Source organism: Myodes glareolus, chromosome 10 (assembly GCF_982192425.1).
Source record: "Myodes glareolus chromosome 10, mMyoGla1.1, whole genome shotgun sequence".
Taxonomy (NCBI): domain Eukaryota; kingdom Metazoa; phylum Chordata; class Mammalia; order Rodentia; family Cricetidae; genus Myodes; species Myodes glareolus.
In genome coordinates, this window is record NC_142035.1 from 48,101,677 (window position 1) to 48,126,216 (window position 24,540).

Below are 24,540 nucleotides of genomic sequence, written 5' to 3' on the forward strand. Positions count from 1 at the left end.
TGTTGGTTAAAATACATAAAGGGGCTGGAGAAATGGCTCAGCAACTAAGAACCCCAGCTATGAGGACTATGAGCTGATTTCCAGCACCCTCATGAGGGCTCACAATCACCTGTGACTCCATTGTGGTGCACTTTTACTGTCTCTATGGGCAACAGGCATACATGTGTGATACAGAGACATACATGCAGACACAACATATACATAAATAAAAATTTAAAAATATATAGAATACATTGAATATGTCATCTATATAAAAATACAATGCTGTCTCCTTTTTCTAAGGTAAATATGGAAACATTTAAGGACAGTAAACAACACAGCCATGGACGTACAGGTTCCCACACAGAAGAAACAAGGATGGACAGCAAACATCTTTTAAAAGGACAACAGATAGAGGGTGACTGGCTCACCTCTCCTGTCTTTTGAGTCAGAATTACCTGTGTAACAAGTAAAAAACAGAAACATTTACTCAGGTTAAAGGAAAACATTGTCATTCAATTTAAGGAAAAACAAAGAATAAGCTCCAAGAATATAGGCTATTTTCTCCACGTTCAGTACACTGCATAAATGGGGAACAAGATTATCTAGGGTTACTCAGCTTTAGCCAGTGGTCTCCTTCCTCCCTCCTGAGTATGCACACAGTCAGCATCCAATATTCACTAAAAACACAGTAATTCAAGGAAAAACACAAATATCAGCTACCAGAAGACATTATGTCTTTTGGACTTTTGAAATGTAAAAGGACAACTTTTAAAATTTTAAGTTTTAAAGACATAAAAGATCCACATAATAAGATACAGGAAAAAAAAACCAACCAGCCCAAACTAAAACCAACCAAACCAAAATACAAAACAACAACAACAACAACAAAAATCCAATCTAATTGATATATACCCAACTTCATGTACTAATAGAGAAAAGCTTGTTTTTAGAAACTTACGATGGACTGGTGAGATAGCTAACCAGGCAAAGGCAAATGCCATAAAGTCTGATAACTTGAGTTCAGTCCTCAAAATCTACACAATGGAAAGCAAAACTGACCCCATATACCTGCACTGCGGCAGCTCCAACCAGCACCAATAAACTAACATATGACTTTTTTGTTTGTTTTTGTTTTTTTCAAGACAGGATTTCTCTGTGCAGCAGTCCTGGCTGTCCTAACTTGCTCTGTAGACCAGGCTGACCTTGAACAGAGATTAGTCTGCCTCTGCCTCCCAAGTGCTGGGATTAAAGGTGTGCGCCACCACAGCCTGGCTTAACATACATATTTTCTTAATATACATATTTTAAAAGAAACCTGTGGCATATCTACAGTGTAAACAACCCCCCTAAAACAAATAGTACAATATTCTCTCATCAGTATACAATAAAAGTGGAAATTAACACAGACAAAATTTGAAAAATAAAATAAAAACAAACAATAAAAACATCTGTTTGTGTTTTTTAGTCAGGTACAAAGCTGTCTGGTTAAATACTGTGCTTCTAAGACAAGGTGTGGCCACATGATACATTTCAGCTAATGAGATGTGAGCAAAAGCTATGGGTTAAGTGTGGGTTACAAAATCTGGAAAAGAAATTGCTTCTATTTCCTTTGTTCTCAGTGGTGAGAACACATAACCACACAGATAAGACAGTTGTTACTAGGTTGGCAGGGCTACGTAGCATGAGACACCATGGTTCCCGATGAGGGAACCTTCTGCCCACAACTGGAGTGCAGCTTAGAGAGCATCCTAGCTAGCAGCTACCTACAGGAATACCTATGCAGCATGTTGAAACCTATGTTGCATAAAAATCACACTATCTAATATTAATAAGTCTGAAATATAAAAACAAAAAATTCAGCCTTAATTTAAAAACTTAAATAGGCAGCACAAAATAAACCTAAAGCAAGGTAGAAAAGATAAAAATAATAAAAGAAAAAGCTAAAGTGAGCTGGGCAGTGGTGGCTCACTTCTTTAATCCCAGCACTCAGGAGGCAGAGGCAGGTGGATCTCTGTGAGGTCAAGGACAGCCTGGTCTATAAGAGCTAGTTCCAGGAGAGCCAAGGCTATTACACAGAGAAATCCTGTTTTGACACCCCCCCCCCAGCCCGCAAAAAAGCTAAGGTGATAGAACTGATAAAAAAAAAAAAATAGTGGGTCTTTTTGGAAGGAAAGACACAAACTATGAAATACTAAACCCTGAGGGGGAAAAAGGAGATGAAATTATGTAAAATGAGAACTACTAAAGCTATGCAGGAAATCAACCTTTCTTGAGATGACTTCTTAAATTCATTTGAATTCGGAAATACGAGAAAAATACAGTTTTCTATGCAAACTTTCAAATCTTTTTCTTTTTGTCTTTAAACTTTCATGTTCTTTCAATGAAGAAAAAAAACACTAGCAACTAACAAATCAACAATATCATGTTTGCAAAGTAAAAACACAGACCAAATTCACATAGAAAAAAAAAACCCACTCATAAACGTCAATGGAAAAAAATCCTATATTATATCACAACTCCTCAAGCATGTTCCTGTAAGTAATATTAATGAAAATTTTGGGACATTAAGTAAAAAACAAAAACAAAAAACCCTTTTGAAAAGTAGGGAACTAGAGAGATGGATCAGTAATTCAGAGCACTGGAGGGGGTGAGTTTAGCTCCCGGCACACACATGGAAGCTCACAATCATCTGTAACTACATTCCAGGGATCTGATGCTCTAATCTGGCCTTCATGGGCATCATACGTGCACACAGTACATACATACATATACATACATATATAATATACATGCAGGCAAGACACTCATATACATAAAAAACAAATCTTAAGAAAAAGACATGGAGGCTGAAGGGGGAATCACTAGGAAGAGGAAGATCAGTCTAGTGGTAGGAAGAATAAGATGGGGTAGAAGGGTATGAAGATGACCAATATATCATATACATGTATGAAATTAATAAGAGTAATAAATATATATATGATAATTCAATTTATAACAAAGGTGTTGTTTCACCTTTTGTCTGTATGCATGTTCATGTATGTGAGTTGGGGCATATGAATACCGTGATAGATGTGAGGAGTCAGAGGACAGCCTTGGACATAGGCCCTATCTTAGGTTTCTATTGCTATGATACAACAGCATAATCAAAATCAACGTGGGGAAGAAAGGGTTTATTTCAGCTTATAGCTTGCAGTCCATCATCCAGGAAGTCAGTGCAGGAACCTGGAGGCAGGAACTGAGGCAGAAGCCATGCAGGAGTACTGCTTACTTGTTCGTTCTCTTTGGCTTGTTCAGATGCTTATAGAAGGCAGGACCACCAGCCCAGTGGTGGTAACACACAGTGACCAGGCCCCTCCACAACAACCATCAAGTACACCACAGGTCAATCGGGTGGGGGCATTTTCTCAGCTGTGTCAAGATGACGTAAAATTAGACAGCACGGGTCCTCACCTTCCACCTTATTTGAGACAGGATTTCTTGTTTGCCACTGCACTGTGTATACCAGGCTAAATGGTCTGTGAGCTTCTGGGAGTTCTCCTGTCTCTACCCCCCATCTTACCATAGGAGCAATAAGATTATAAATGGGAATCACCATGTCTAGGTGTATATGAATTCAGGGGACTTGAACTCAGGTCTTCATGCTTTGCCCATTGAACTATGTCTGCAGCCCTCATTGCACCTTTAAAAGGTTTAAATTACATTTTATGTAATTTTATGTGTGTTGGGAGAAATCTTAATATGTTAAGACTACAATAGTGAGAAATATGTCTACTCTGCTACTTCCAAGTATAATATCTTAATTAGTATTAAATCCAGCAAGCACTAACAGGGGATAATCACCCATGGTCATCTCAAGAATTGTTAAGTGGAAAACAGTACAGAATGAGACCCATGCTTTGAAATCAACTGGGCTTACTTTATAATTCTGCCTTCTATATTCATTCCTTCAGCCTATGAAAGTTACTTTGCCTTTCTGCCCTGAGCAATGGCTATAACTCACAGAAGATATTTTATGATGTTACTTAGTATACATATGTATGTTTGTGCATAACAAACAAATGTTTCAAAACATTACACATATAACATGAATAGAAATGGAATAGAGTCATCCACTAAGACAAAATAAACAAAATAATGATGGTAGTCCATTAAACAGATCTTTTTATAAGTGGTCTTTTTTTAAAATATTTTTTTATGATTTATTTAACTTTTATTTTATGTGCATTGGTGTGAAGGTGTCAGATCCCCTGGAACTGGTTCATCAGACAGTTTTGAGCTGCCATGTGGGTGCTGGGAATTGAACCCGGGTCCTCTGGAAGAGCAGTCAGTGCTCTTAACCACTGAGCCATCTCTCCAGCCCCCATTAAACAGATTTTTATGAATGGGTCTAATCTGTACCTTAACATTTAAAACAAAATTGATTTCAGTTCTCAATCTAATCAAGAACAGTGGCAGTTATGGACATTTAACACATTTCTATTGTTGTGAAATATTTCTTTACACTGTGTGAAGATGTGTCACTGTGACTGGTTTAATAAAGAGCTGAATGACCTTTAGCTAGGTAGGAAGAAGTTAGGTGGGACTTTTGGGGACAGAGCGTTCTGGTAAGAAGAAAGGAGAAGCCGCCAGCCAGAAAGGAGGAAGTAAGATGGGCAAAATGGAGATGAGGTAACAAGCACATGGAAGAACTCAGATGAAAAAATATGGGTTAAGTTATAAGAATTGGTTAGAAACAAGTCTAAGCTAAGGTTGAGCTTTTATAATTAATTGTAAGTCTCCATGTGGGTTTTTGTGAGCTGGCAGCCCAAAGAAAAATCTATCTACACTCTATATTTGTTTACTTTACAGTAGTAGACTAATCCAGGGCTTCATGCACAGTAAGCAAGTGCCTCCACTGAGAGCATATTAGGCCCAGACCTTTTTGAAACAGGGTCTGGTGATAGAGCCTAGGCTGCTCTGGAACTATAATGCTCCTGCCTCAGCCTCCTATATGCTGGTGTTATAGCCACATATCACCTTGCCTGGCCATGTAATTTATGGAACCCCCTCAAAGCACAAGTTGTAACAATTATAACAGCTGACCGTAAAAAGGTTGCTTATCACCATGTACAGTATTGTAATAAGGATTTGACTTACATCAATTTATTTATTTATCTTTCTTTTTCAAGATAGGGTCTGGCTGTTCTGGAACTCATTCTGTCGATCAGGCTGGCCTTGAATTCACAAATTCAAGGCCTGCTTTCAAGTGTTAGGATAAAAGGTGTACACTACTCTGCCCATCTTAGATCAATTCATTAAACAACTTCTCTATGGGTATGAGCTATTACCATCATTCATTTTAATTTTATATGTGAAAAAATTGAGGTACAGATATAATCAAGTAAATTTACCTATGCTCATAACAGAGATTAAGGCAGAACTGGGATTGAACAGGAACAAGTAGTGTGGGTCTGCAAACTATGCTCTTAACTATAACTAATAGCGTTATCTTGCTTTTATTGCAGAAACAATGACATTGAAGCAGGCAGGTACTGGGTCTGCACTATAAGGTCTAGTTGAAAGATGCCACTTTTAGTACCAAATCGTATTAAATTTCAAAAGCACTTTTTGGAATTTCACCATGAGTCATGGATCCAACTAAGGGAATCTGAAACAGACAAAAAATCTGAGCCAAAAGGATGCAATCATAGATGAGAGAACAGCAATTTTGCTAGGGAAAAAACCTTCCTTTATGTAGCAATTGGAGCTATTACTCCATGTAAAAGCTTTTTGAGAGACCCTCTGTTTGTCTTCTACAAACCAGGAAACTGGTCCATTAAGTCAGAAACCTGCCCTACCCAAGCTGATCTCAGGCCCAGAGTTCTGATCTTGTCCTCTGAGCCACTGCTGCTTAAATCTAGTGACTCAAAGTCAAGGAGACAGAGACTTGGGCTGAACAGATGACTCTGAAATGTAAGCCTCCGTGAGCCCCTTTCTGAGTACCCACAGTCTACTGCTGTGTTACATATGGGACTTCCATCTTCATTCTCTCCTCACGGCCCCCATAGACTGCTTTTTCTTATGGCCAATTCACTACCCAGTCTGTGCTTCTCATCTTCAGTCTTTTGGTTGTATACTAGTCCCCCTCTCTTTATTCAATACCTTTAAACACACATGGACCTCACCAATCTAATAGGATCTCACCTATCAGAAAAATAGCCTCCAGAAAGTGCTACACTAACCAGGTATTAAGAATTGCCGGGTGTTGGAGGTACACGCCTTTAATCCCAGCACTCGGGAGGCAGAGACAGACGGATCTCTGTGAGTTTGAGGCCAGCCTAGTCTACAAGAGCTAGTTCCAGGACAGACTCCAAAGCTACAGAGAAACCAAACCCTGTCTCCAAAAACAAAAAACAAAAAAACAAAAAACAAAAACAAAATATAATTGCGTATGGGACGGGGGCTGGTGGGATGGCCCTATTAAGAGCACCTGCTGTCCTTTCAGAGGACATGGACTTCATTCCCAGTGCCCACATCAGGTAGTTCAGAACCATCTGAAATTCCAAGTCCAGGGGATCTAAGACCCTCTTCTTGCCTCTGAGGGCACCCACATACACATGTTGCACGTAAATGCATGCAAACACACATAGACACAGGCACAACACACAGGTACACGGACACATACATTAAAAGAAATCTTTAAAAATTCCCTTTCTTGAGGTTTCTTATATGTTTCTTGGCAAACATATATTTCAAGAATTTTATGGCTATAAAATATATATGAAGACAGTAAAATGGTAAATAAGCCCAGAGTGAGATGAACAAGCAGAAAGCAACTCTGGTACCTGCAGGAGGGAAGGTCTCTGGAGTGGTTGCTGCCGTGCTGGAATTCCCCTCCCAAGGTTCTGTCCTGGCGTCCGTAAATACGTTATCAAGCCATGTTCCGTTGGGTGAGACAGTAGTGCCTCCAGGATCTGTGCTTGCTGCTCTCTTGGTCCCATTGTCAGAGTGTGAAGAATTGACAGTAGTTACATAGGTGGGTTCCAGAGTGAGATTGGGGCTGAATGTTGGTGCCTCAGAAAGAGAAATTACTGAAGAGGTTGGATTTGAAGTTTTATTCTCCTCCTTAACTGATTCTGTTGTTGATGTTTTAATTAATCTTGTAATTTCTAAAGAAGGTGAAACTACAAACACCAAAAAAAAAAAAAAGAAAGAGAAAAAAGGAGAAACATTTTATGAAGAACGAGAAGCCCAACAGTTAAGACACAAAGTAGTAAGTATTAATAAATGCCTCACACATCCTCTCAGATGGCAGTTTTTACCTGTAGTAGCATTGTTGGCACTGACATGTATAAGACTACTGCCAAACAGAACAAGAATGAACCAGGAATCCATGCTGACCTAGAAAACAGGGAGACACACGAGATGAAGTCTTGCATTATTATAATTATGTCCAAACGAGTCAAAATACAACAAGTTATTTTGGGTAGCATCTTTCTTAGCTATTTAAATACATACACAGGATCTTTTGACAGCTCGACAGGCTGTTTGCCCCAGAAGTTTAGCTATTAATTGTGTCTTCATAGAAATAAAAGTAAATTTAAATATCTTTTAAAGTATAATTCTCAACCTTGGTTGCACTTTAAAAACCACTTGAAAACTCTAGTGCTAGATTGTATCTCTATGTATGAGAGCTAAGCAGTCCTTACATTCCTAAGTTCATCTACTCAGGACCTGAGTGCAGTACTGATCTAGGTTCTACAGAAAAAAATTGAAAACCAATTTATTTACAAGTCATGCTTTCCCATGATTTAAATCAATATGGCAGCCACTATCTGAGTGAAAAAGGGCATGCTTCCCTAAGAGGCATATGAAAATATTGAGCGGGGCATATGTAGGTAATTTATACAAACCCAGAAGTTTGCTATGCTACAATGGGATTGCCTAGCAAGGGAATGTATTCACCAGTGGCCTTCCTTAAGTGCAGAGACTTTTTCCTTTGTAGGCTGTGATAATGGGGGCTGAAGAGGTGGTTCACCGGTTAGCGAACCTTAAATGACATAAAGTGCTTGCCACAAGCCAAGGATCACTGGGACCCTCAGAGTGGAAGGAGAGAGTGTATTCAAGCAAGTTGTCCTGTATAGATGCACTCGACATACACATACACATAGTATACATACACTCATAAAAATTAAAAAATGAATTGGTAGCTGGGAGGTGGTGGACACACCTTTAATCCCACACTCAGGAGGCAGAGGCAGGCAGATCTTGTGAGTTTGAGGCCAGCCTGGCCTATAGGGCGAGTTCTAGGACAGTCAAGATGACAAAGAGAAACCCTTTCTCGAAAAAACCACCCCCACTCCACAAAAAAAAAAAATGGTAAGACGATAGGTAGATATATGATAAAAAAAAAGTATAGTAGAACACTGTTAAATTGATAGCAGCACTTAGGAGAAAAAGCTGAGTGTGGTGGCACCTACTTATAATCCCACTGCTGGGGGTGCAGAGGCAGGCAGATCTCTAGGGGCTGCCAACCTGGCTGAAATCAGAACATTCAGGAACACCCTGAGGAACATGTGCACCCCTCACACATACATCTACACATACACACCTCTCTCAGCTGGGGGTGGTGGCTCATACCTAGAATCTCAGTACTCAGAAAGCTGAGGCAGGAGGACTGTTCTGAGTCTGAAGCTAAGTGAGATCCTGTATCAGAAAAAAAAGACCTTCTTTCGATTTTTCTATATATTTAAAATTTTTATATTAGATGACTCATCAAAAAAATGACTGCTACAGAACCAGATCTTAAAAACCCAGGACATAGCAACTAAAATTATTTTTACCATTGTAAATTGTCTTTAATTTTCTTTTATTTTCATGTGAATTGGTATTTTGCTTGCATGTGTGCCTGTGTAAGGGTGTCAGATCTGGGAGCTACAGAAGTTGTGAACTACCGTGTAAGTGCTGGGAATTGAACCTGGGTCCATCAGGAAGAACAGCCAGTGCTCTTTTTCTTAAGATTTTTACTTGTTTATTATGTATACAGTGTTCTGTCTGCATGTCTGCCTGCAGGCAAGAAGAGGGAACCAGATCTAGTTACAGATGGTTGTGAGTCACCATGTGGTTGCTGGGAATTGAATTCAGGACATCTGGAAGTACAGCTAGTGCTCTTAACCTCCGAGCCAGTTCTCCAGTCCATGAATAGTATTGTGTGCTACTTACTACTGTTGTTAGTAAGAAAGATTGAGGTGGGAGGTGGGGAGGAACAGACAGACAGCTCAGCAGGCTAAGAAGCCTGCTGGCAATCCTGACAAACTGAAATTCATCCTTGGGACTGGTAGAGAGAACTGACTCTTGAAAGTTGTCATCCAAGCCAGGCAGTGGTGGCACACACCTTTAATCCCAGCACTTGGAGGCTGAGGCAGCCGATCATTATCAGTTCAAGGCCAGCCTGGACTACAGAGTGAGTTCCATGACAGCCAGGGCTACACAGAAAAACTCTGTCTTGAATCCCCTGCTCCAACCAAAAGTAAAGCACACTTGTAAGAACAAATACAAACAGAATAGGGCAAATAAAGCAAAACAAGTCCCATTCACCACCGCTAGTCTCATTTCCGAGGAGGTCACTAGATACTTATTTCAAAACGCTTCAGAAGGTTTCTCTACTAAACTGACATACACCGACACATTTAAAAACTTATAAATAAGTCTAGTGCTTCAATTTTTACTTAAGCAAATTCTAAATACCTTCCATATCAATACACATAGGTACCCTTCTGGTCAACAGCTGTAGTGTTTTATTATGTGGATATACCAACAACATTTTAGCCAGTCCTTTCTGTTCGCCTCTAAGAGCTGACTGTAGGAGGCAGGCAGATGGCTCACCACTGAGCCTCCACAGGCACCTGTACTCATGATGAGAGTGTGGTTCCCAGCACCCATGCTGGGGCTCACCACTGAGCCTCCACAGGCACCTGTACTCATGCACACTTAACCCCTCACTAATTTAAAAAGTGTAGTGAGGAGTTGAGGGCAGGTCTGCTTTTCATCCTGCCCAGCTCCCGCACGGCTAGCTTAGCCCCAGAAATAATAACACACAAATTGTATTCATTTAAGCACTGCCTGGCCCATTATCTCTAGAGAGTTAGTTACAGACTAACTCTCATATCTTGATATTAACCCATTTCTAATAATCTGTATAGCACCACGAGCTGGTGGCTTACTGGAAAAGATTCAGCATGTCTGACCTGGTGGCTGGCTCCATGGCGGCTGCCTCATTGCCCTCTTCCCAGCATTCTATTCTGTTTACTCCGCCTACCTAATTTTCTGTCCTATCAAAGGGCCAAGGCAGTCTCTTTATTGACCAATGAAAATAACACAATAGACAGATAACCCTCCTCCATCAAAAAAGAAATTTAATAAAAATTTAAAATTAAAGCATTTATTGTTGAATGTTGGCCAAGATTACCTACCCATGCCTCCTCTGTGTGCTTCCGTCCTACTCACTCCCAGGTCCTCCTCCTCTGCCTAACTGGATGGCAGATGGGACCATCAAGTTCAGGTCACCAGCCTGGTGAGAACACAATCTTTGGGAAGATCATTCATAAGAATGCATAATTCTGACTAAAATAATTTTCAAGGATGACCGGTGTCATGCTTTCCATGACATTTTCCCTTAGTCATAAACACATTTCTGGTGATATCTGAGAAACATACAGTCCATATTTCTGCAGCAGCATCTGATGATGAAAGTCTTCTCAGACACTGAAATGTCTTGTAGTCATCAAGAAATGTGCTGCTGGGGGCTAGAGAAATGGCTCATCAGTTAAGAGCACTGGCTGTTCTTTCAGAGGACCTGGGTTCAATTCCCAGCACTCATATGGCAGCTCACAGCTGTCTGTAACTCCAGTTCCAGGGAATCCGATACTTTCATGCACATAAAATAAAATTAAACAAATTACAAAAAACCGTGAAGGCAGGCTCAGACGGGGCAGTCTATCGTATTTAGCTCCGTGTTCTTGGAGGGCAGCAAATGAACTGGCCTCCTGGATAGGAAGGTTGGGGATAATTTCCCCATCTCTATGTAATGATTAGGTTGGCAAGCTCAAGTATGTTAAATATTTCACAAACTTATTTTTGTCTGTGTATGAACAGATTGAAGAGAATTTTAAAAAAAAATCTATGCTCAATAAAGGATGTCATATGTAAAAAAGAGTTGTTTGTACACATATTTATTTTCCGGCTTTGTAAGTTATTTTTCATTAGGCAACAATGGCCTAAGACAGAATTATATGTTTTAGAAAAGCCAGAATCCTGAGAGAATTCAAGTTTATAATGATTTATTTTATTTTTTCCCTTTATATGTGGTGTGTCTGGGCTGCTTCCCTCAGTCACTCTCTGTCTTATTTGCTGAGGCAGGATCTCAAACTCACCAATGTGACCAATCTAGCTTGTCAGTTTGCTCTGGGAACCCCCAAATCTCTGCCTCCTGAGTGCCGAAACTTCGGGTGGCCACAGAGTTCACTTGGCATGGAGGTGGGTTCTGGGGATCAGAAACTCTGGTCCTCACAGGTGTGAAGCTTTATTTCATTGAGTCATCTCCCCAGCTCTCCAATTACTTATTTAAAAACAACAACAGAAACAAAAACTTATAAATCATAAACTTTTGGAAAACTGAGTACATAATACCAAGCAAGCACACTTTGGGGGATGAATCATGAAATCTTCCCCAGCTCTCCAATTACTTATTTAAAAACAACAACAGAAACAAAAACTTATAAATCATAAACTTTTGGAAAACTGAGTACATAATACCAAGCAAGCACACTTTGGGGGATGAATCATGAAATCTGTCCATTTCCTTAGTATATCAAATATAGTGGCACACACACTGTGTTCATTCCCTTGTTTCTCCACATCCAAAGAGCCAGCCAAAATGTAGTCCTTACTCATTACAAAAACATCTCTAGCTTATTTTAAAATGTTTTCATTATATATACATTAGATCGATCAATTATCAAAATTCAACACTTAAATAATAAAATAAACCCAGATGCCACTAACATGAACAAAAGTAATATGATAAAAGACTAAGGAAATTTTGTGGGGGGGAAAAAAAACCAAAACACCCATAGCTGTCATCTTGGTTTCTTTTCCTGTTGTGATTAGACCACCACCACCACCACACTACCCATGAGGAAAGCAATTAAGCAAGGTTTATTCTGGCTCACAGACTGAGATTAAAATGGAGATGTCACAGCAGCAGGAGCTCCAGGCTGTAGCACAAATTCTCACTGTTCTTAATAGTAAAAACCCAGAGTCAGATATAGGGGTTAATCCGAAAGATCAGAGAAGCAGAGCAGCCAGTCACTAGAGAGTTCTTACCGCTACCAATGCTCAGACCAAAGGGGCGATTCTATCTCTACCAATCCTTAGACTGCTGCTGTCTCTACAAAATCTCAGACAGCATCTCTATGATCTACAAATCCTCAGACTGAATCTGAGCTCCTGTCTCTTCCTGCTTTATAGTCCTCTCTCCGCCCATCCACATCACTCCTGTCTCCACCTCCCTAGTGCTGGGATTAAAGGTATGTGTCACCATTGCCTGGCCTCTATGGCTGACTAGTGGCTTAGCTCTGCACTCTGATCTTCAGGCAAGCTTTATTTGTTTGTTATAACACAAAATATCTCTACACGGGCAGCTGATCACTCACAGGCAATTCCAAGATCATCCCTGATGGACACACCCAAAGGTCCATCTTCTAGAGTCTAGATCTCATCACACTGATAACAGAGATAACACCACAATTGTGCTTTCCCCAAGACCGAATATTTTCCAAATGCTCTTAAAATTCAAACTCAGCATAGCAAACCTAACACATTTTCTATGGGTGTAAATGAAGGTGCTTGTTCTCCATTGGGGATACCCAAGTGGGCAATGCTCACTGGCTGTGAGATTTCCCACATCTTCTCTCCCATCTAAAAGGACCAGGATACATTAGGCAGTAGTGCTACACATCTTTAATCCCAGCACTTGGGAGGCAGAGGCAAGAGGATCTCTGTGAGTTTGAGGTCAGCCTGGTCTACAGAGCAAGTTCCTGGACAGACTCCAAAGCTACAGAGAAACCCTGTCAAAAGAGAGAGAGAGAGAGAGAGAGAGAGAGAGAGAGAGAGAGAGAGAGAGAGAGAGAGACCAGGATACTCTCTATATATTTTATATGCTAAATACTTTTTATACCTCCTCTCACTTAACCCTTACCAATTCTGCTATACTGACAGTGCAAAGTAGGGTTAGGAAAACTTACTCTATGTATACTTTGATGTTGGTAGTATATCCCCCGTTATAGAAACTGTAAATGTTAAATTGGATGCCCCTGAAAAACAAGTAGTCGAGGAAATAGTAGTCAGGATTGTGGGCATGCTACAGGCACGTTACTTCTGAGCTACTGAGTTATAGCCCCAGCCCAGAAACCTGAATTTTTGTTTTGTTTTTCAAGACAGAGTTTCTTTAGGTAGCCCTAGCTGTCCTGAATTCAGTCTATAGACCAGGCTGGCTTCGATCTCAGAGATTCACCTGCCTCTGCCTCCTGAGTGCTTGGACTAAAGGCTTGCACCACCACCACCTGGCCAGAAACATGAATGTTTAATCCATGGACAATCAATTATATATATTTACATATATGTCAGGGCTAATTTATTTGAAAAATAAATTCTGCATTCAAAATGAAGGAATGGACCACCACAGGCACACCAAAAATTTGCTAGAGAAAGTCTACCTTTGTTGGCTTCTGGCAAAAGATCAGTATTTCTTGCCCTGATATATAATTCCTGCAAGTGGATGCCAAGGCTGACAGCCACGACCCCTCACATGAGGACAAAGAGAAAAAAAGTGAGGCACAAGAGATCATGTCTATTATTTAGACATGTGGGCAACTGAGCAAACTCTAGCCAAAGGGCTAATAAACTTAATTGTGCTGTGTGATCTTTAGAAAGGTGATTTTAAAACATATTTCAGGTGCTGGAGAGACGGGTTAGCAGTTAAGAGCACTTGCTGCTCTTGCAGAGGACCTGAGTTTAGCTCCCAGCACCTACATGGCAGCTCACAACTGTCTGTATCTCCAATTTCAGGGGATCCAATGCCCTCTGGCCTCCAAGGGCACCAGGCACACATGGGGTGCACATACATAAATACAAGCAAATTATTCATACACATAAAGTATTTTCAGACAGATGCAACAACCTCAATTATGACAGAACTCACATGGAGTAAGAACTCACATTTGACTACTGATGACCTAGGGAAGAGAATGTGAGGGTGCTCTGCACATGTTTAGTACAGGAAGAGAATATAAACCCTAACATTAGCGGGTGTCATGGGACACACCGACATTCCCAGCAACCAGGAGGCTGGGGAAGGAGGATCTAGAGTTGAAGGCTGGCCTGGGGCTAGCCATGAGGCACTATCTCAAGGAATCAACAGAAACAACATAAAATCCTTACTAATGATGGAGAGCTGAGCTGTGCATTCCTCAAAGTTTAGAATGTGGTTCTAATACCTTCCATTAAGTCTTTCTACTCACATGTACGAGCATACACCTGCAATTCCAGCTACACGGAGGGCTGAGGTAGAAAGATCACAGTTTAAGACCAGCCTGGGTTACACAGCAAGACCCTGTCTCAAAATAAAAATAAGAATGGCTGAGGATGTAGCACAGTTATAGAGTATTTGCCCAGCACACATCATGAGGTTCTTGTTTTGACTGTTAGTACCACAAAAGAAAAATATTATAACCATAGCTGTGTTCCATATTTAACATATTCCCAATAAAATATGACCACGAGAAAGCTATATACTATTACTTTAAACATTTTGTTCCTGTTAAAGTCTTCTATTTATTTATTTAATATATTTTTTCAGATAGAGTCTCTCTATGTAGTCTCTATGACTGTCCTGGAACTCAGTATGTAGACCAGGCTAGCCCTGAACTCAGAAATCCTCCAGCTTCTGCCTCCTGAGTGCTGGGATTAAAGGTGTGCACCATCACCACCTGGCCTGTTTTTATTATTCTTACTACCATTTTGCAGATAAAGAAATTTGAAAAATAGTTTCTCAGTAGGTAGAATTCAGACTTAAGATTACCTGACTTTTCTTCCAAAAACTAATGAAGAAACATACATTTTCCAAAAATGCCAACTAAAAAAAAATTGGTGATTTTATTTCTATTTTACAGATGTTTTTCAATGATGGAGTAGCAAGCCTTGAAAATATGATCAAATAAATCAAGCACTGACGTTTAAATATCCAGTATTTAGTTATGGTCTTGATTTTATTAAATTCACCTCTTTGGTGGAGATGAAGTTTGTGGTGGGAAAGATATGAATGAGCTCAGACCTCAATTTTACTGAAGATGTTTTCCAAGTGTGGGGCAAAATGGCAGCTGAAAGTCATTTCAAATGGCTCTGGGCCATCTCCTGGCGCTGCTCAGGTGACTTAAAAGTTTGACTTAAAATCACAAAGTGATCAGAAGGAGGCGTCAGCCACTTCAGCCAACTATTTGCTTGTTCAGCATTATTTGTTATCGGAAACAATAATAGCTATGATCCTCAATTGCTTGCTTTGAGCCTCTGTAATAGGCATTTATATACTTTATCCTATTTAATTCTCTGAACACTACGAGTTCAATACTATTTTTTTCTAGAGATTAAGGAATTTGCTCAAGATTATACAGTTAATAAACGTTTACTGATAATCAAACATGGGCTTTTCAAACTCCACAGCCCATGGATTTTTCCTTTTAATTCACCAGATATCTGATGATACATACATTAGCTATAAACACTATTATCAAGGGCTTCGTTAACCTGTAGTGAGGCACAAATAAACTATTCAAATCTTGAATTACTACTACCTGTCTAAAAAGTTAGCCAATAAGTACTAAAATGAGGCAAAGGAAGTGTAAACTACAGAGGTATTTTCAGCAAAACTTGAAGCACACGAGTCAGCCAAGAGAAGGACCAGGCAGCTTGTAAGCAGTCAGAACTTCAAAGCTTAGTCTGGTACCATCTGTGACAAGCTGGAAAGAAGCACAGAAACGCCTACTGATTGCAGAGGCCACCCAACAGACCAAAGAAAGGCTTACACGTGGATTAGGAGCAAGGGGGACTATTAGGCAGTTGCTACCAGCAGCCCTACTCCTGACATTGGTGATGAATCAGGAAATCTCAACCTCAGTCAAATTTCCATCTCCTGTATACTCTTAAATGCCACAAGATATGCATCTGGGACAGGGGAATGGTGACTGGTATTTTAGGTGAACATTCCATGGGTAACAATAGCAGCTCAGATTTCAAGATGGCAATGGCCATATCATTCTCAAAGTACACAACTCCAACACAGGCATCAAGCAGGATCACAGTACAAACACAGACACAACAGACTAGTGTCTGAGACGATGACGCAAAGGGAATATAATGTACATGAAGCAAGACAAGGCAGCCATTACATCACCAAAGGACTGTTGCTCTAACAAAAGATTTTTTGGTTTTCCTCAATAATAAAAAGTTCTGACATAGAAGTGAACACAACTGGGAGATACCAATAAGAGTGTTAGGGAATGGACACAGAACAACAGGACATGAACAAGATAGAGGTTCAACTGGCTGAGTGTAAAGTTAGAGGAGTCACTGACAAAAGCCTTCAGAAGGAATCTAGCCATTAAATCAAGAGGAACTAGGGGAGGTTAAGACTGTCTTGGGCAGAATAAGAATTGATAGGTGTTAGAATTGATAGAATTAAAGACTTAATGTGATGTTGGAGGTGGGCAAGGCCCATGTGTTGGATGTAAGTGGACAACAATGCCACAGGTAGAAGGATGACCAAGTTTGGGGGCATACAGCAGGGAAAGTGATGGATGAGCTTAGTTCTGGATGTGCAGAATGTTCAGTCCTATAGAGGGGGCAGACCAGCAGACAGGCAGTGATGGAGCAGCTGCCATGGAAGTCAGGCAAAAAGCCAAGGGAAGGACAAAGACAGCTGATCAAGTACAAATGCAGCAATAAGCAAGCAAGACAGGAAACATCTGTCCAACACAACAAGTAGTAGGTGAAGCCAGGCGGTGGTGGCGCACACCTTTAATCCCAGCACTCAGGAGGCAGAGTAGATCTCTGTGAGTTCGAAGCCAGCCTGGTCTACAAGAGAGAGCTAGCTCCAGGACAGGTTCCAAAGCCACAGAGAAACCTTGTCTCAAAAAAACAAAAACAAACAAACAAAAAACAAACAACAAAAAACCCAACCAACCAACCAACCAACCAAACAAACAAAAAGAAGTAGTAGGTGAATGCTAAGTAGAAAACTGATAGCTGCCACTGAGAGAGGGTGGGAGTGAGAGAAAACATAATAATGAGAATGCTGAAGTGCTTCTAAGGAAGGTTTCCAACACCTTTTCCTCCGGGCTTTGGCAACCGCCATTGTACTTTGTGACTCCGAGATTGACTACTGTTGGGAATTCTGTAATATGTGACCTCTCTCTGGCTTTTTTCACTTAGTATGACTCAGTGCATGTGCCTGAATTTATATTTATGTATTTACGATTTTTTCTTAGTTTTGGGGATCGAACCCAGATCGATTTTCAGTCAGTCTAACTAAATTAGAGAGCTCCAGGTTCAGTGAAAAAATTGTCTCAAAACAAACAAACAAATAAATAAATAGTAAGGGGAAAATGATTAAGAAAGATCGGTCCAACACTGACCTGTGTTCTACAGACACAGACACACACAGACACACACACACACAGAGACACACACACACACACACACACACACACACAGTAGAGGAGAGTGCCTTGAAAACTATAATCATATGAAAAGGAGTAAAATTGGACTCTTACTTTTAATTATACATATGAACTAACTCAAATGAGTTTAAATGTGAGACCTACAACTAGAAAGCTTGAGGCTGGGTAAAGGGCTCAATCAGGAAAGTATTTGCCGTGCACGTATCTGTTCAGTTTTGTTTGTCTGTTTATGGGTTATACACTGCGTGTAGTTCAGTGGTAGAGCAAGCCAGGGTTAGATTCCCAGAACTGCAAACCTATACACAGACAAAAACAAACAGAAAGTCAGGCAAGAAAGGCCAAACACTGTGCAATCTAAGAGTAGTAAAAATCAGAATCAGGAAGTGCAATGACAGTTGCTAGGGCTGCTGGGAAGAAGGAATGGAGAGCCAGTATTTAATGGGTACAGAGGCGCAGCTGAAGAGGATGGAGAAATTTTAGATACAGATGGTGGTGATAGCTGCATAACAATGTGAATTCTATCTAGAAACAGTATTTTAATTATTTGTTTTTTTGAGAAAGGATCTCTTTACATAGCCCTGGCTGACCTAGAACTGACAATGCAGGCCAGGCAGGTCCTGAACTCACAGAGATCCACCACACCTGGTATAAAACAACATTTTAAAAAACTGAATAGGTAAAGTAATAAGACAAGCCACAAACTGGAAGAAAATCTTAGAAAATTTTAACTAATATACGGTTGCTTTCCCAATCTGGATACTTTAATAAAAATGAAAGGCCAGGCACACGCCTTTAATCCCAGCACTCGGGAGGCAGAGGCAGGAGATCTCTGTGAGTTCGAGGCCAGGCTGGTCTACAGAGTGAGTTCCAGGACAGGCTCCAAAGCTACACAGAGAAACCCTGTCTTGAAAAATCAAACAAACAAAGCAAGAATAACAAAAAGGGAAGGCCTAGCAGCAGAACTCTTGTCTTAGCACTCTTTAAGACCCTAGGCCAGTCGGGCAGTGGTGGTGCACGTCTTTAGTCCCAGCACTTGGGTCTACAGAGCAAGCTCCAGGACATCCAGGGCTATAGAGAAGCCTTGTTTCAAAAAAAAAAAAAAAAAAAAAAAGAACAAAAAACCCCCACCGTCCCCATCCCCCACCCAAAAGAAAGATCCTGGGTTAGACCTAACAACAAAAAATGGCAATGAGAGAAGGTATTTGGAAAGCAATCAAGCACATGAAAAAAAAGTGAGAATCACTAAATCATCTGGAAAATGTAAAATGCCAGCACATGTCTATTAAAATGAAATATCAGACATATATACATAAACTTAAAAACAGAAGGCAAAATTAATATAAATACAAACTAGAAGCATCTAGACACAGTATATGAAATAACTAATATTATCAAAAATGAAGGCAAACGATTTGAAAACTAATCAAATTGAATGTAAAATATAGAAAAGTTAATCATGATCAATTTGGATGTATCCAAGATATTTAAGGATGCCAATAAAATGTAAATAACTTTTTAAAGAGATTTTATTGTTTTTGGGGGCAGGCGTGGTGGTGCATGCTTTTCATCCTAACACTTGGGAGGCAGAAGCTGGAAGATCTCTGAGTTTGAGGCCAGCCTGGTCTATATAGTGAGTTCTATGACAGCTAGGGCTAGATAGAGAAACCCTGTCTCACAAAACAAAATAAAAACCAAAAAAACAAACAAATAAAGGTTTTATTTTCTTAAACTAAATGTAATGTGTTGTGTGGTCTGTGTTTGGGTTTGTGCACATGACTGCAGTACTCACTGAGACTGGAAGGAGGTGCTGGAGTTTCAGGCAGCTGTGAGCTATCTAATGTTGGTACTAATAATCAAACTTGGGTCCTCTGGAAGAACAGTACATACGTGGCACCTCTCAGTCCCCAGAAGTCAAACTTTTACAGCTAAGTTACTACTCAATTATGTCACAAATATTTTACCAGAGATCCCTTCTAAATTCTATACTTTCCTTGATATCGCTACTCCTACAGGAAAAAACCTGAAATAACAACTATTTCAATGTTGACCAGTGCTGTAGCTCACTGCTCTTCCTGTTTTTGTTTTGCTTTATTTTTTGTTTGTTTGTCTGAGACAAGGGCTTACTATATAGCCTAGGTCAGCCTTGCACCCTGATCCTCCTCCTTCTGTCTCCTCAGTACTGAGATTATAGATGTGTACCATCTCATCAGCAGACAAGTTTCTTTTTAATTTCTGAGTATATACCTAGGTTATCTGAAGTTTTCATAAATTTCTTATCCAATTGATAACAGAAATTACCTATAGACACATTTTATACCTATGTGATTTTAATACAAATAAGTCATAGCTTAATAATTTCGTAAAATTTAGATTGCAAGCCATTCTATTAGATATCAGCAGACATCTTTGGTGGTTATGACACTAATCTCAAAGAAGTGCATGATTCAGTGTTAGCAGTTCCTGCTGAGCTAAAGTAGTCTGTAAATAGCCCCAGAAAGAGCCCATGCGACCAGCATGGGGGAGGGGTGGGTAGCTTAATTCTTTCACAATGCCTGTGGAGAGTCTGACAGCAATGAAAGCCTAGAAAACTCATGAAAGGCCTTTTATAACCATGTGAATGTGGAGCACAAAAGCAAAGTCAGATGACCCACTTACAGCTCTGCTTTTATTGATGAGAATCCATTCTCATTCCAGATCAGTCTCTTTCTAGAAAAAGAAAACCTTATACAATAACTGAGAAATTAAGGCACAGGAAATATAACTTCACTAGTTCCCATTTGCTCCCTGTTATGTCAGAGAGGTCAGAAAACACTCACCAAGGTTCTCAACTTTTCAATGAAAAGTGGATACGGAGGGAAGCAAAAGTTTTTACAGATTGACTGATGTGTGTGTGTGTGTACATGCCAAGTACTCATGTGTAGGACAGAGGGCAACCTGTGGGAGTCAGCTCTCTCCTTCCATTGGGTTTAGGGATTGGACTTAGGTCATCAGGTTTGGCAGCAAGCCCTGGGAAATTTAAATTCTGTAGCTGACCAGAGCAGTTTTGGGCTAGTAATATCACCAAAGAAAATACTTTCTTAATCTCATCCTGGAATGCATAGTAAATAAATTGATGGTTAGCTTGACTTGTAAAGCAATGATAGTCCAAGATATTTCAAAGCAGGGAAACACTCCTTCTCTCATTTGTTCTATTAAATTCCAGTGTTACCTTGGAAAACTGAGGATACAAAGGAAAAGGCAACACGAGGAGCTTGTATGTCAGGCATTTTCTCACCTCCCATGTTGCCCAAGTACTTCAGTTAGTCAATAACACCCTGGAAATGAAACGGCTTTTCTGTATTCTGACTCATTTACTCTTTCTTCTAAATCTGACAGAAGAGAAAGTGGGGAATAGTCTTGAACTCACTGGCACAGGAGAAGACTTTCTGAACAGAGCACCGATAGCACAGACACTAAGAACAACAATTAATAAATGGGGCCTCATGAAACTGAAAAGCTTCTGCAGGCAAGGTCACATAATTCTGACAAAATGGCAGGCTACAGACAGGGAAAGTTATTTTTACCAACTACATATCCAACAGAGGATTAATATCTAAAATATATAAAGAACTAAAAAACAACTGCTCAGGAAAAAGTAACCCAACTAAAAACATGGGGTACAGATCTAAACTGAATTGTCAAAAGAGGAAATACAAATGGATGAGAAGCTCTTAAAGAAATGTTCAACATTCTTAGTCATCAGGGAACTGCAGATCAGAACTACTTTGAGATTCCATCTTACAGCAGTCAGAACAATCAAGATCAATTAAAAAAAAAAAGACAGCTCATGCTGGTGAGGATGTGGAATAACATTCATTCATTGCTGGTGGGAGTGCAAACTTGTATAGCCACTATGGAAATCAATGTGGTGATTCCTCAGAATGATGGGAAATGATCTACCTCAGGCCCAACTATAAAACTCTTGAGCATATTCCCACAGGACACTTTATCCTACTATAGAGACACTAGGTCAGCCATGTTAACTGCTATTTCATTCATAATAGCCAGAAATTGAAAACAGCCTAGATGTCTGTCAATGGATGGACGGATAAGGAAAATGTAGTACATTCACACAATGAAATATTACTCAGCTGTTAAAAAATAAAATCAGGGGGCTGGAGAGATGGCTCAGCGGTTAAGAGCATTGCCTGCTCTTCCAAAGGTCCTGAGTTCAATTCCCAGCAACCACATGGTGGCTCACAACCATCTGTAATGAAGCCTGGTGTCCTCTTCTGGCCTGCAGACAGAATACTGTATACATAATAAACAAATAAAGAAATATAAAAAATAAATAAAATCATTAAATTCCCAGGAAAAAAATAGTCGGAGCAAGAAAAAAATCATCCTGAGTTAACCCAGACCCAGAAAGATAACTATGCTATGTATTTGCTTATATATAGATATTAGCTATTAAGTCTTTGATAAGCAAGATATAATCTGTTTAACCACAGTTTAGATATAGCGTAAGGGACTAAGGGACAGAAATAGATCTCCCTAGGAAGGGGATATTTATGGATTGATGGAAGATGGGGGGATGAACGGAAGGATCAAATGGAATGGGAAAGGAAGGGGGATTAAAGAGGGAATATGGGAAGGGATGGTTAGAGCTAACATCTATTTGAGGGGTTGTATTTAAACCTAATATAATAAAAGCTTCTTACAATATAACCATATATGAAGGTGATATAAATGAAATTGCCAAATAACGGGAGTGACATAAGGCCCAACTGGACATCTCTCATCACCACATGAAGCTTCCAGTACTAGGAATGGCTTCCATCTTACCTAGCTGTTGGTCAAAAGGGCCCTGTGGGAACCCCTAAATAATGCAGGCTATTGCCAAAGCTATTGGCTGCTCTCTAAAAACCGACTTGAAGGTCCTATGACTGAAGACAGCACACCTACACAACTCAATAAACACAAAGAAGTTGAGCTTGTGCTGACCCAGAGCCTTCGTATGTTTACACTAGTGTTCATGGTACTGGAAGGTCCTCTGTGAACTACCAAAGAAGAAAAGTAAACACCAACCTGGCGACAAATCTTTCAATCTACAAAAGTGAACTGCCTATAAGATGTGCTAGTGCAATGACAATACAAAGCTTGTGGAACTAACCAACCAATATCTATTCTGGTTTAAAGCCCACTCCATTAAATGGAACCCACCCTGATCACTGCTATAGCTAAAACTTGAGACTAGGTAGGTCAGCGACCTAGGGGAAAACCAAAGACTACTGTATGCTAAAAGAATGCAGCAACAAAATGACTCCTAATGATATTCTGCAAGACTCAGGTCTGTGCCTTGCTCAGCCAGGAAACATCCTCCTGCAGTAGATGGGAACAAATACAGAGACCCACAGCCAAACAATGTCTAGAGAGTGAGAGACATTGGAACACTCAGATCTAAATGGGATGTCTCCATCAAATCCCTCCCATCAGTGCTAAGGGAACCCTGTAGGAGAGGAGGTGGAAGGAGTGGAAGAGCTAGAGGAATGAAGGATACCATGAAAACAAAGCCTTCTAAACACAGCAGGACCGATGCCCGTAAGAACTCACAGACTGTGACAACATGCACAGGGCAGGCACTGGTCTTCACCAGAGAGAGTTTCCTGTGCTAAGAGGAGAATTAGGCACAAGTCTCCATCCCTAGCCCCAAAGCTATCTTGAACTGGAAACCACTTGCAAAAGAAAAATTAGTTTTCTCCAATGGAAGACTCAATGGAGATACAAACCACTCTGAAGAGCAGGCCCCCCCGCCTACCAGCAAATGGAAAACACAAAATGAATTCAATGGCATCTTGAAGTTTCTTTGTCTCATAATGTTTTGTAGCCCCCACCCCCCTGCACTGCAACTTTACAGATCCTTTGCATATATATAGTACGGCTTCTGGTTTTGTATTTTTTTTTTTAATTATGGGATTCCCGTGGATACAAAAGCATGTCTCTGTGCCTATATGTTTTCTGTGCTTTTTCCTTGGCTCTTTTTCTTCTGTTTGTTGTTTTGTTCTATTCTGATTTGTTTTTATTTTATTATTATTCTTTAGATGCTTGTTTGTTTTCTAATGTGGATTCAGATGAGGGTAGGGTGTGTTGGAGGAGCTGGGGGAGAAGAAACTACAATTAGAATATACTGTATGAAAAAAATCTATTTTCAATAAAAGAAAAGTAAAACAAGCAAAAAAAAGTAAATCCAACAGTATAAATGTAATTATGGAAGAATTATGGAAGCCATTATAAACAACCTTGCAGGATTGGAGAGATGACTCAGTGGTTAAGGGCACTTGCTGCTCTTCTAGGGGACTGGAGTTTAGTTCCCAGCACCCATTTGGTTGCTCACAAAAACCTGTAACTCCAGTTCTTGGAGATACAATGCTTCCGTCTGGGCTCCTTGGACACTGCATACATTTGGTGCAGAGACATATATGTAGGAGATATCCATACACATGAAAGAAAATAAAATAACAACACTGCTGGGAAGAATGTAAACTAGTTCACTCACTACAAAAAAAAAAATGTGGTAGTCCCTCAAAAAAAAAAATTCCTGGATCACAGAACTTCTGTATGACCCACGATTTCAGTTTTAAATACACATGTGAAAGGGCTGAAAGCAGTCAATTCAACAGACATTTGTACGCCTATGTCCAGGTACTAGTTTTAACAATGGGACTCCCCCAAGCTGTGCCAACTGCTACCAAAGAGGGGTATGAGAGACATAAAATAACCTATTTAAATACCATGGGCTGTTGTTCTA

At 40.0% G+C, this 24,540-nt stretch overlaps 1 protein-coding gene across 4 annotated transcripts in view; it reads right to left on the reverse strand.

Moving 5' to 3' along the window:
- Positions 1 to 24,540, reverse strand: part of Ptpra (protein tyrosine phosphatase receptor type A) — a 102,960-nt gene that overhangs the window by 46,929 nt on the left and 31,491 nt on the right. For 2 of the 4 annotated variants that reach the window (XM_048459583.3, XM_087911199.1), the window contains exons 2-4: positions 7,284 to 7,362; positions 6,807 to 7,145; positions 411 to 437 (exon numbers count right to left, since the gene is read on the reverse strand). In XM_048459583.3, coding sequence (XP_048315540.1) covers positions 411 to 437; positions 6,807 to 7,145; positions 7,284 to 7,356 — 439 coding nt within the window. In that variant the 5' untranslated portion in view covers positions 7,357 to 7,362. Of the gene's footprint in view, positions 1 to 410; positions 438 to 6,806; positions 7,146 to 7,283; positions 7,363 to 10,433; positions 10,453 to 24,540 lie in introns of those variants that run through there. The other 2 variants (XM_048459584.3, XM_048459586.3) reach the window with 2 other exon arrangements.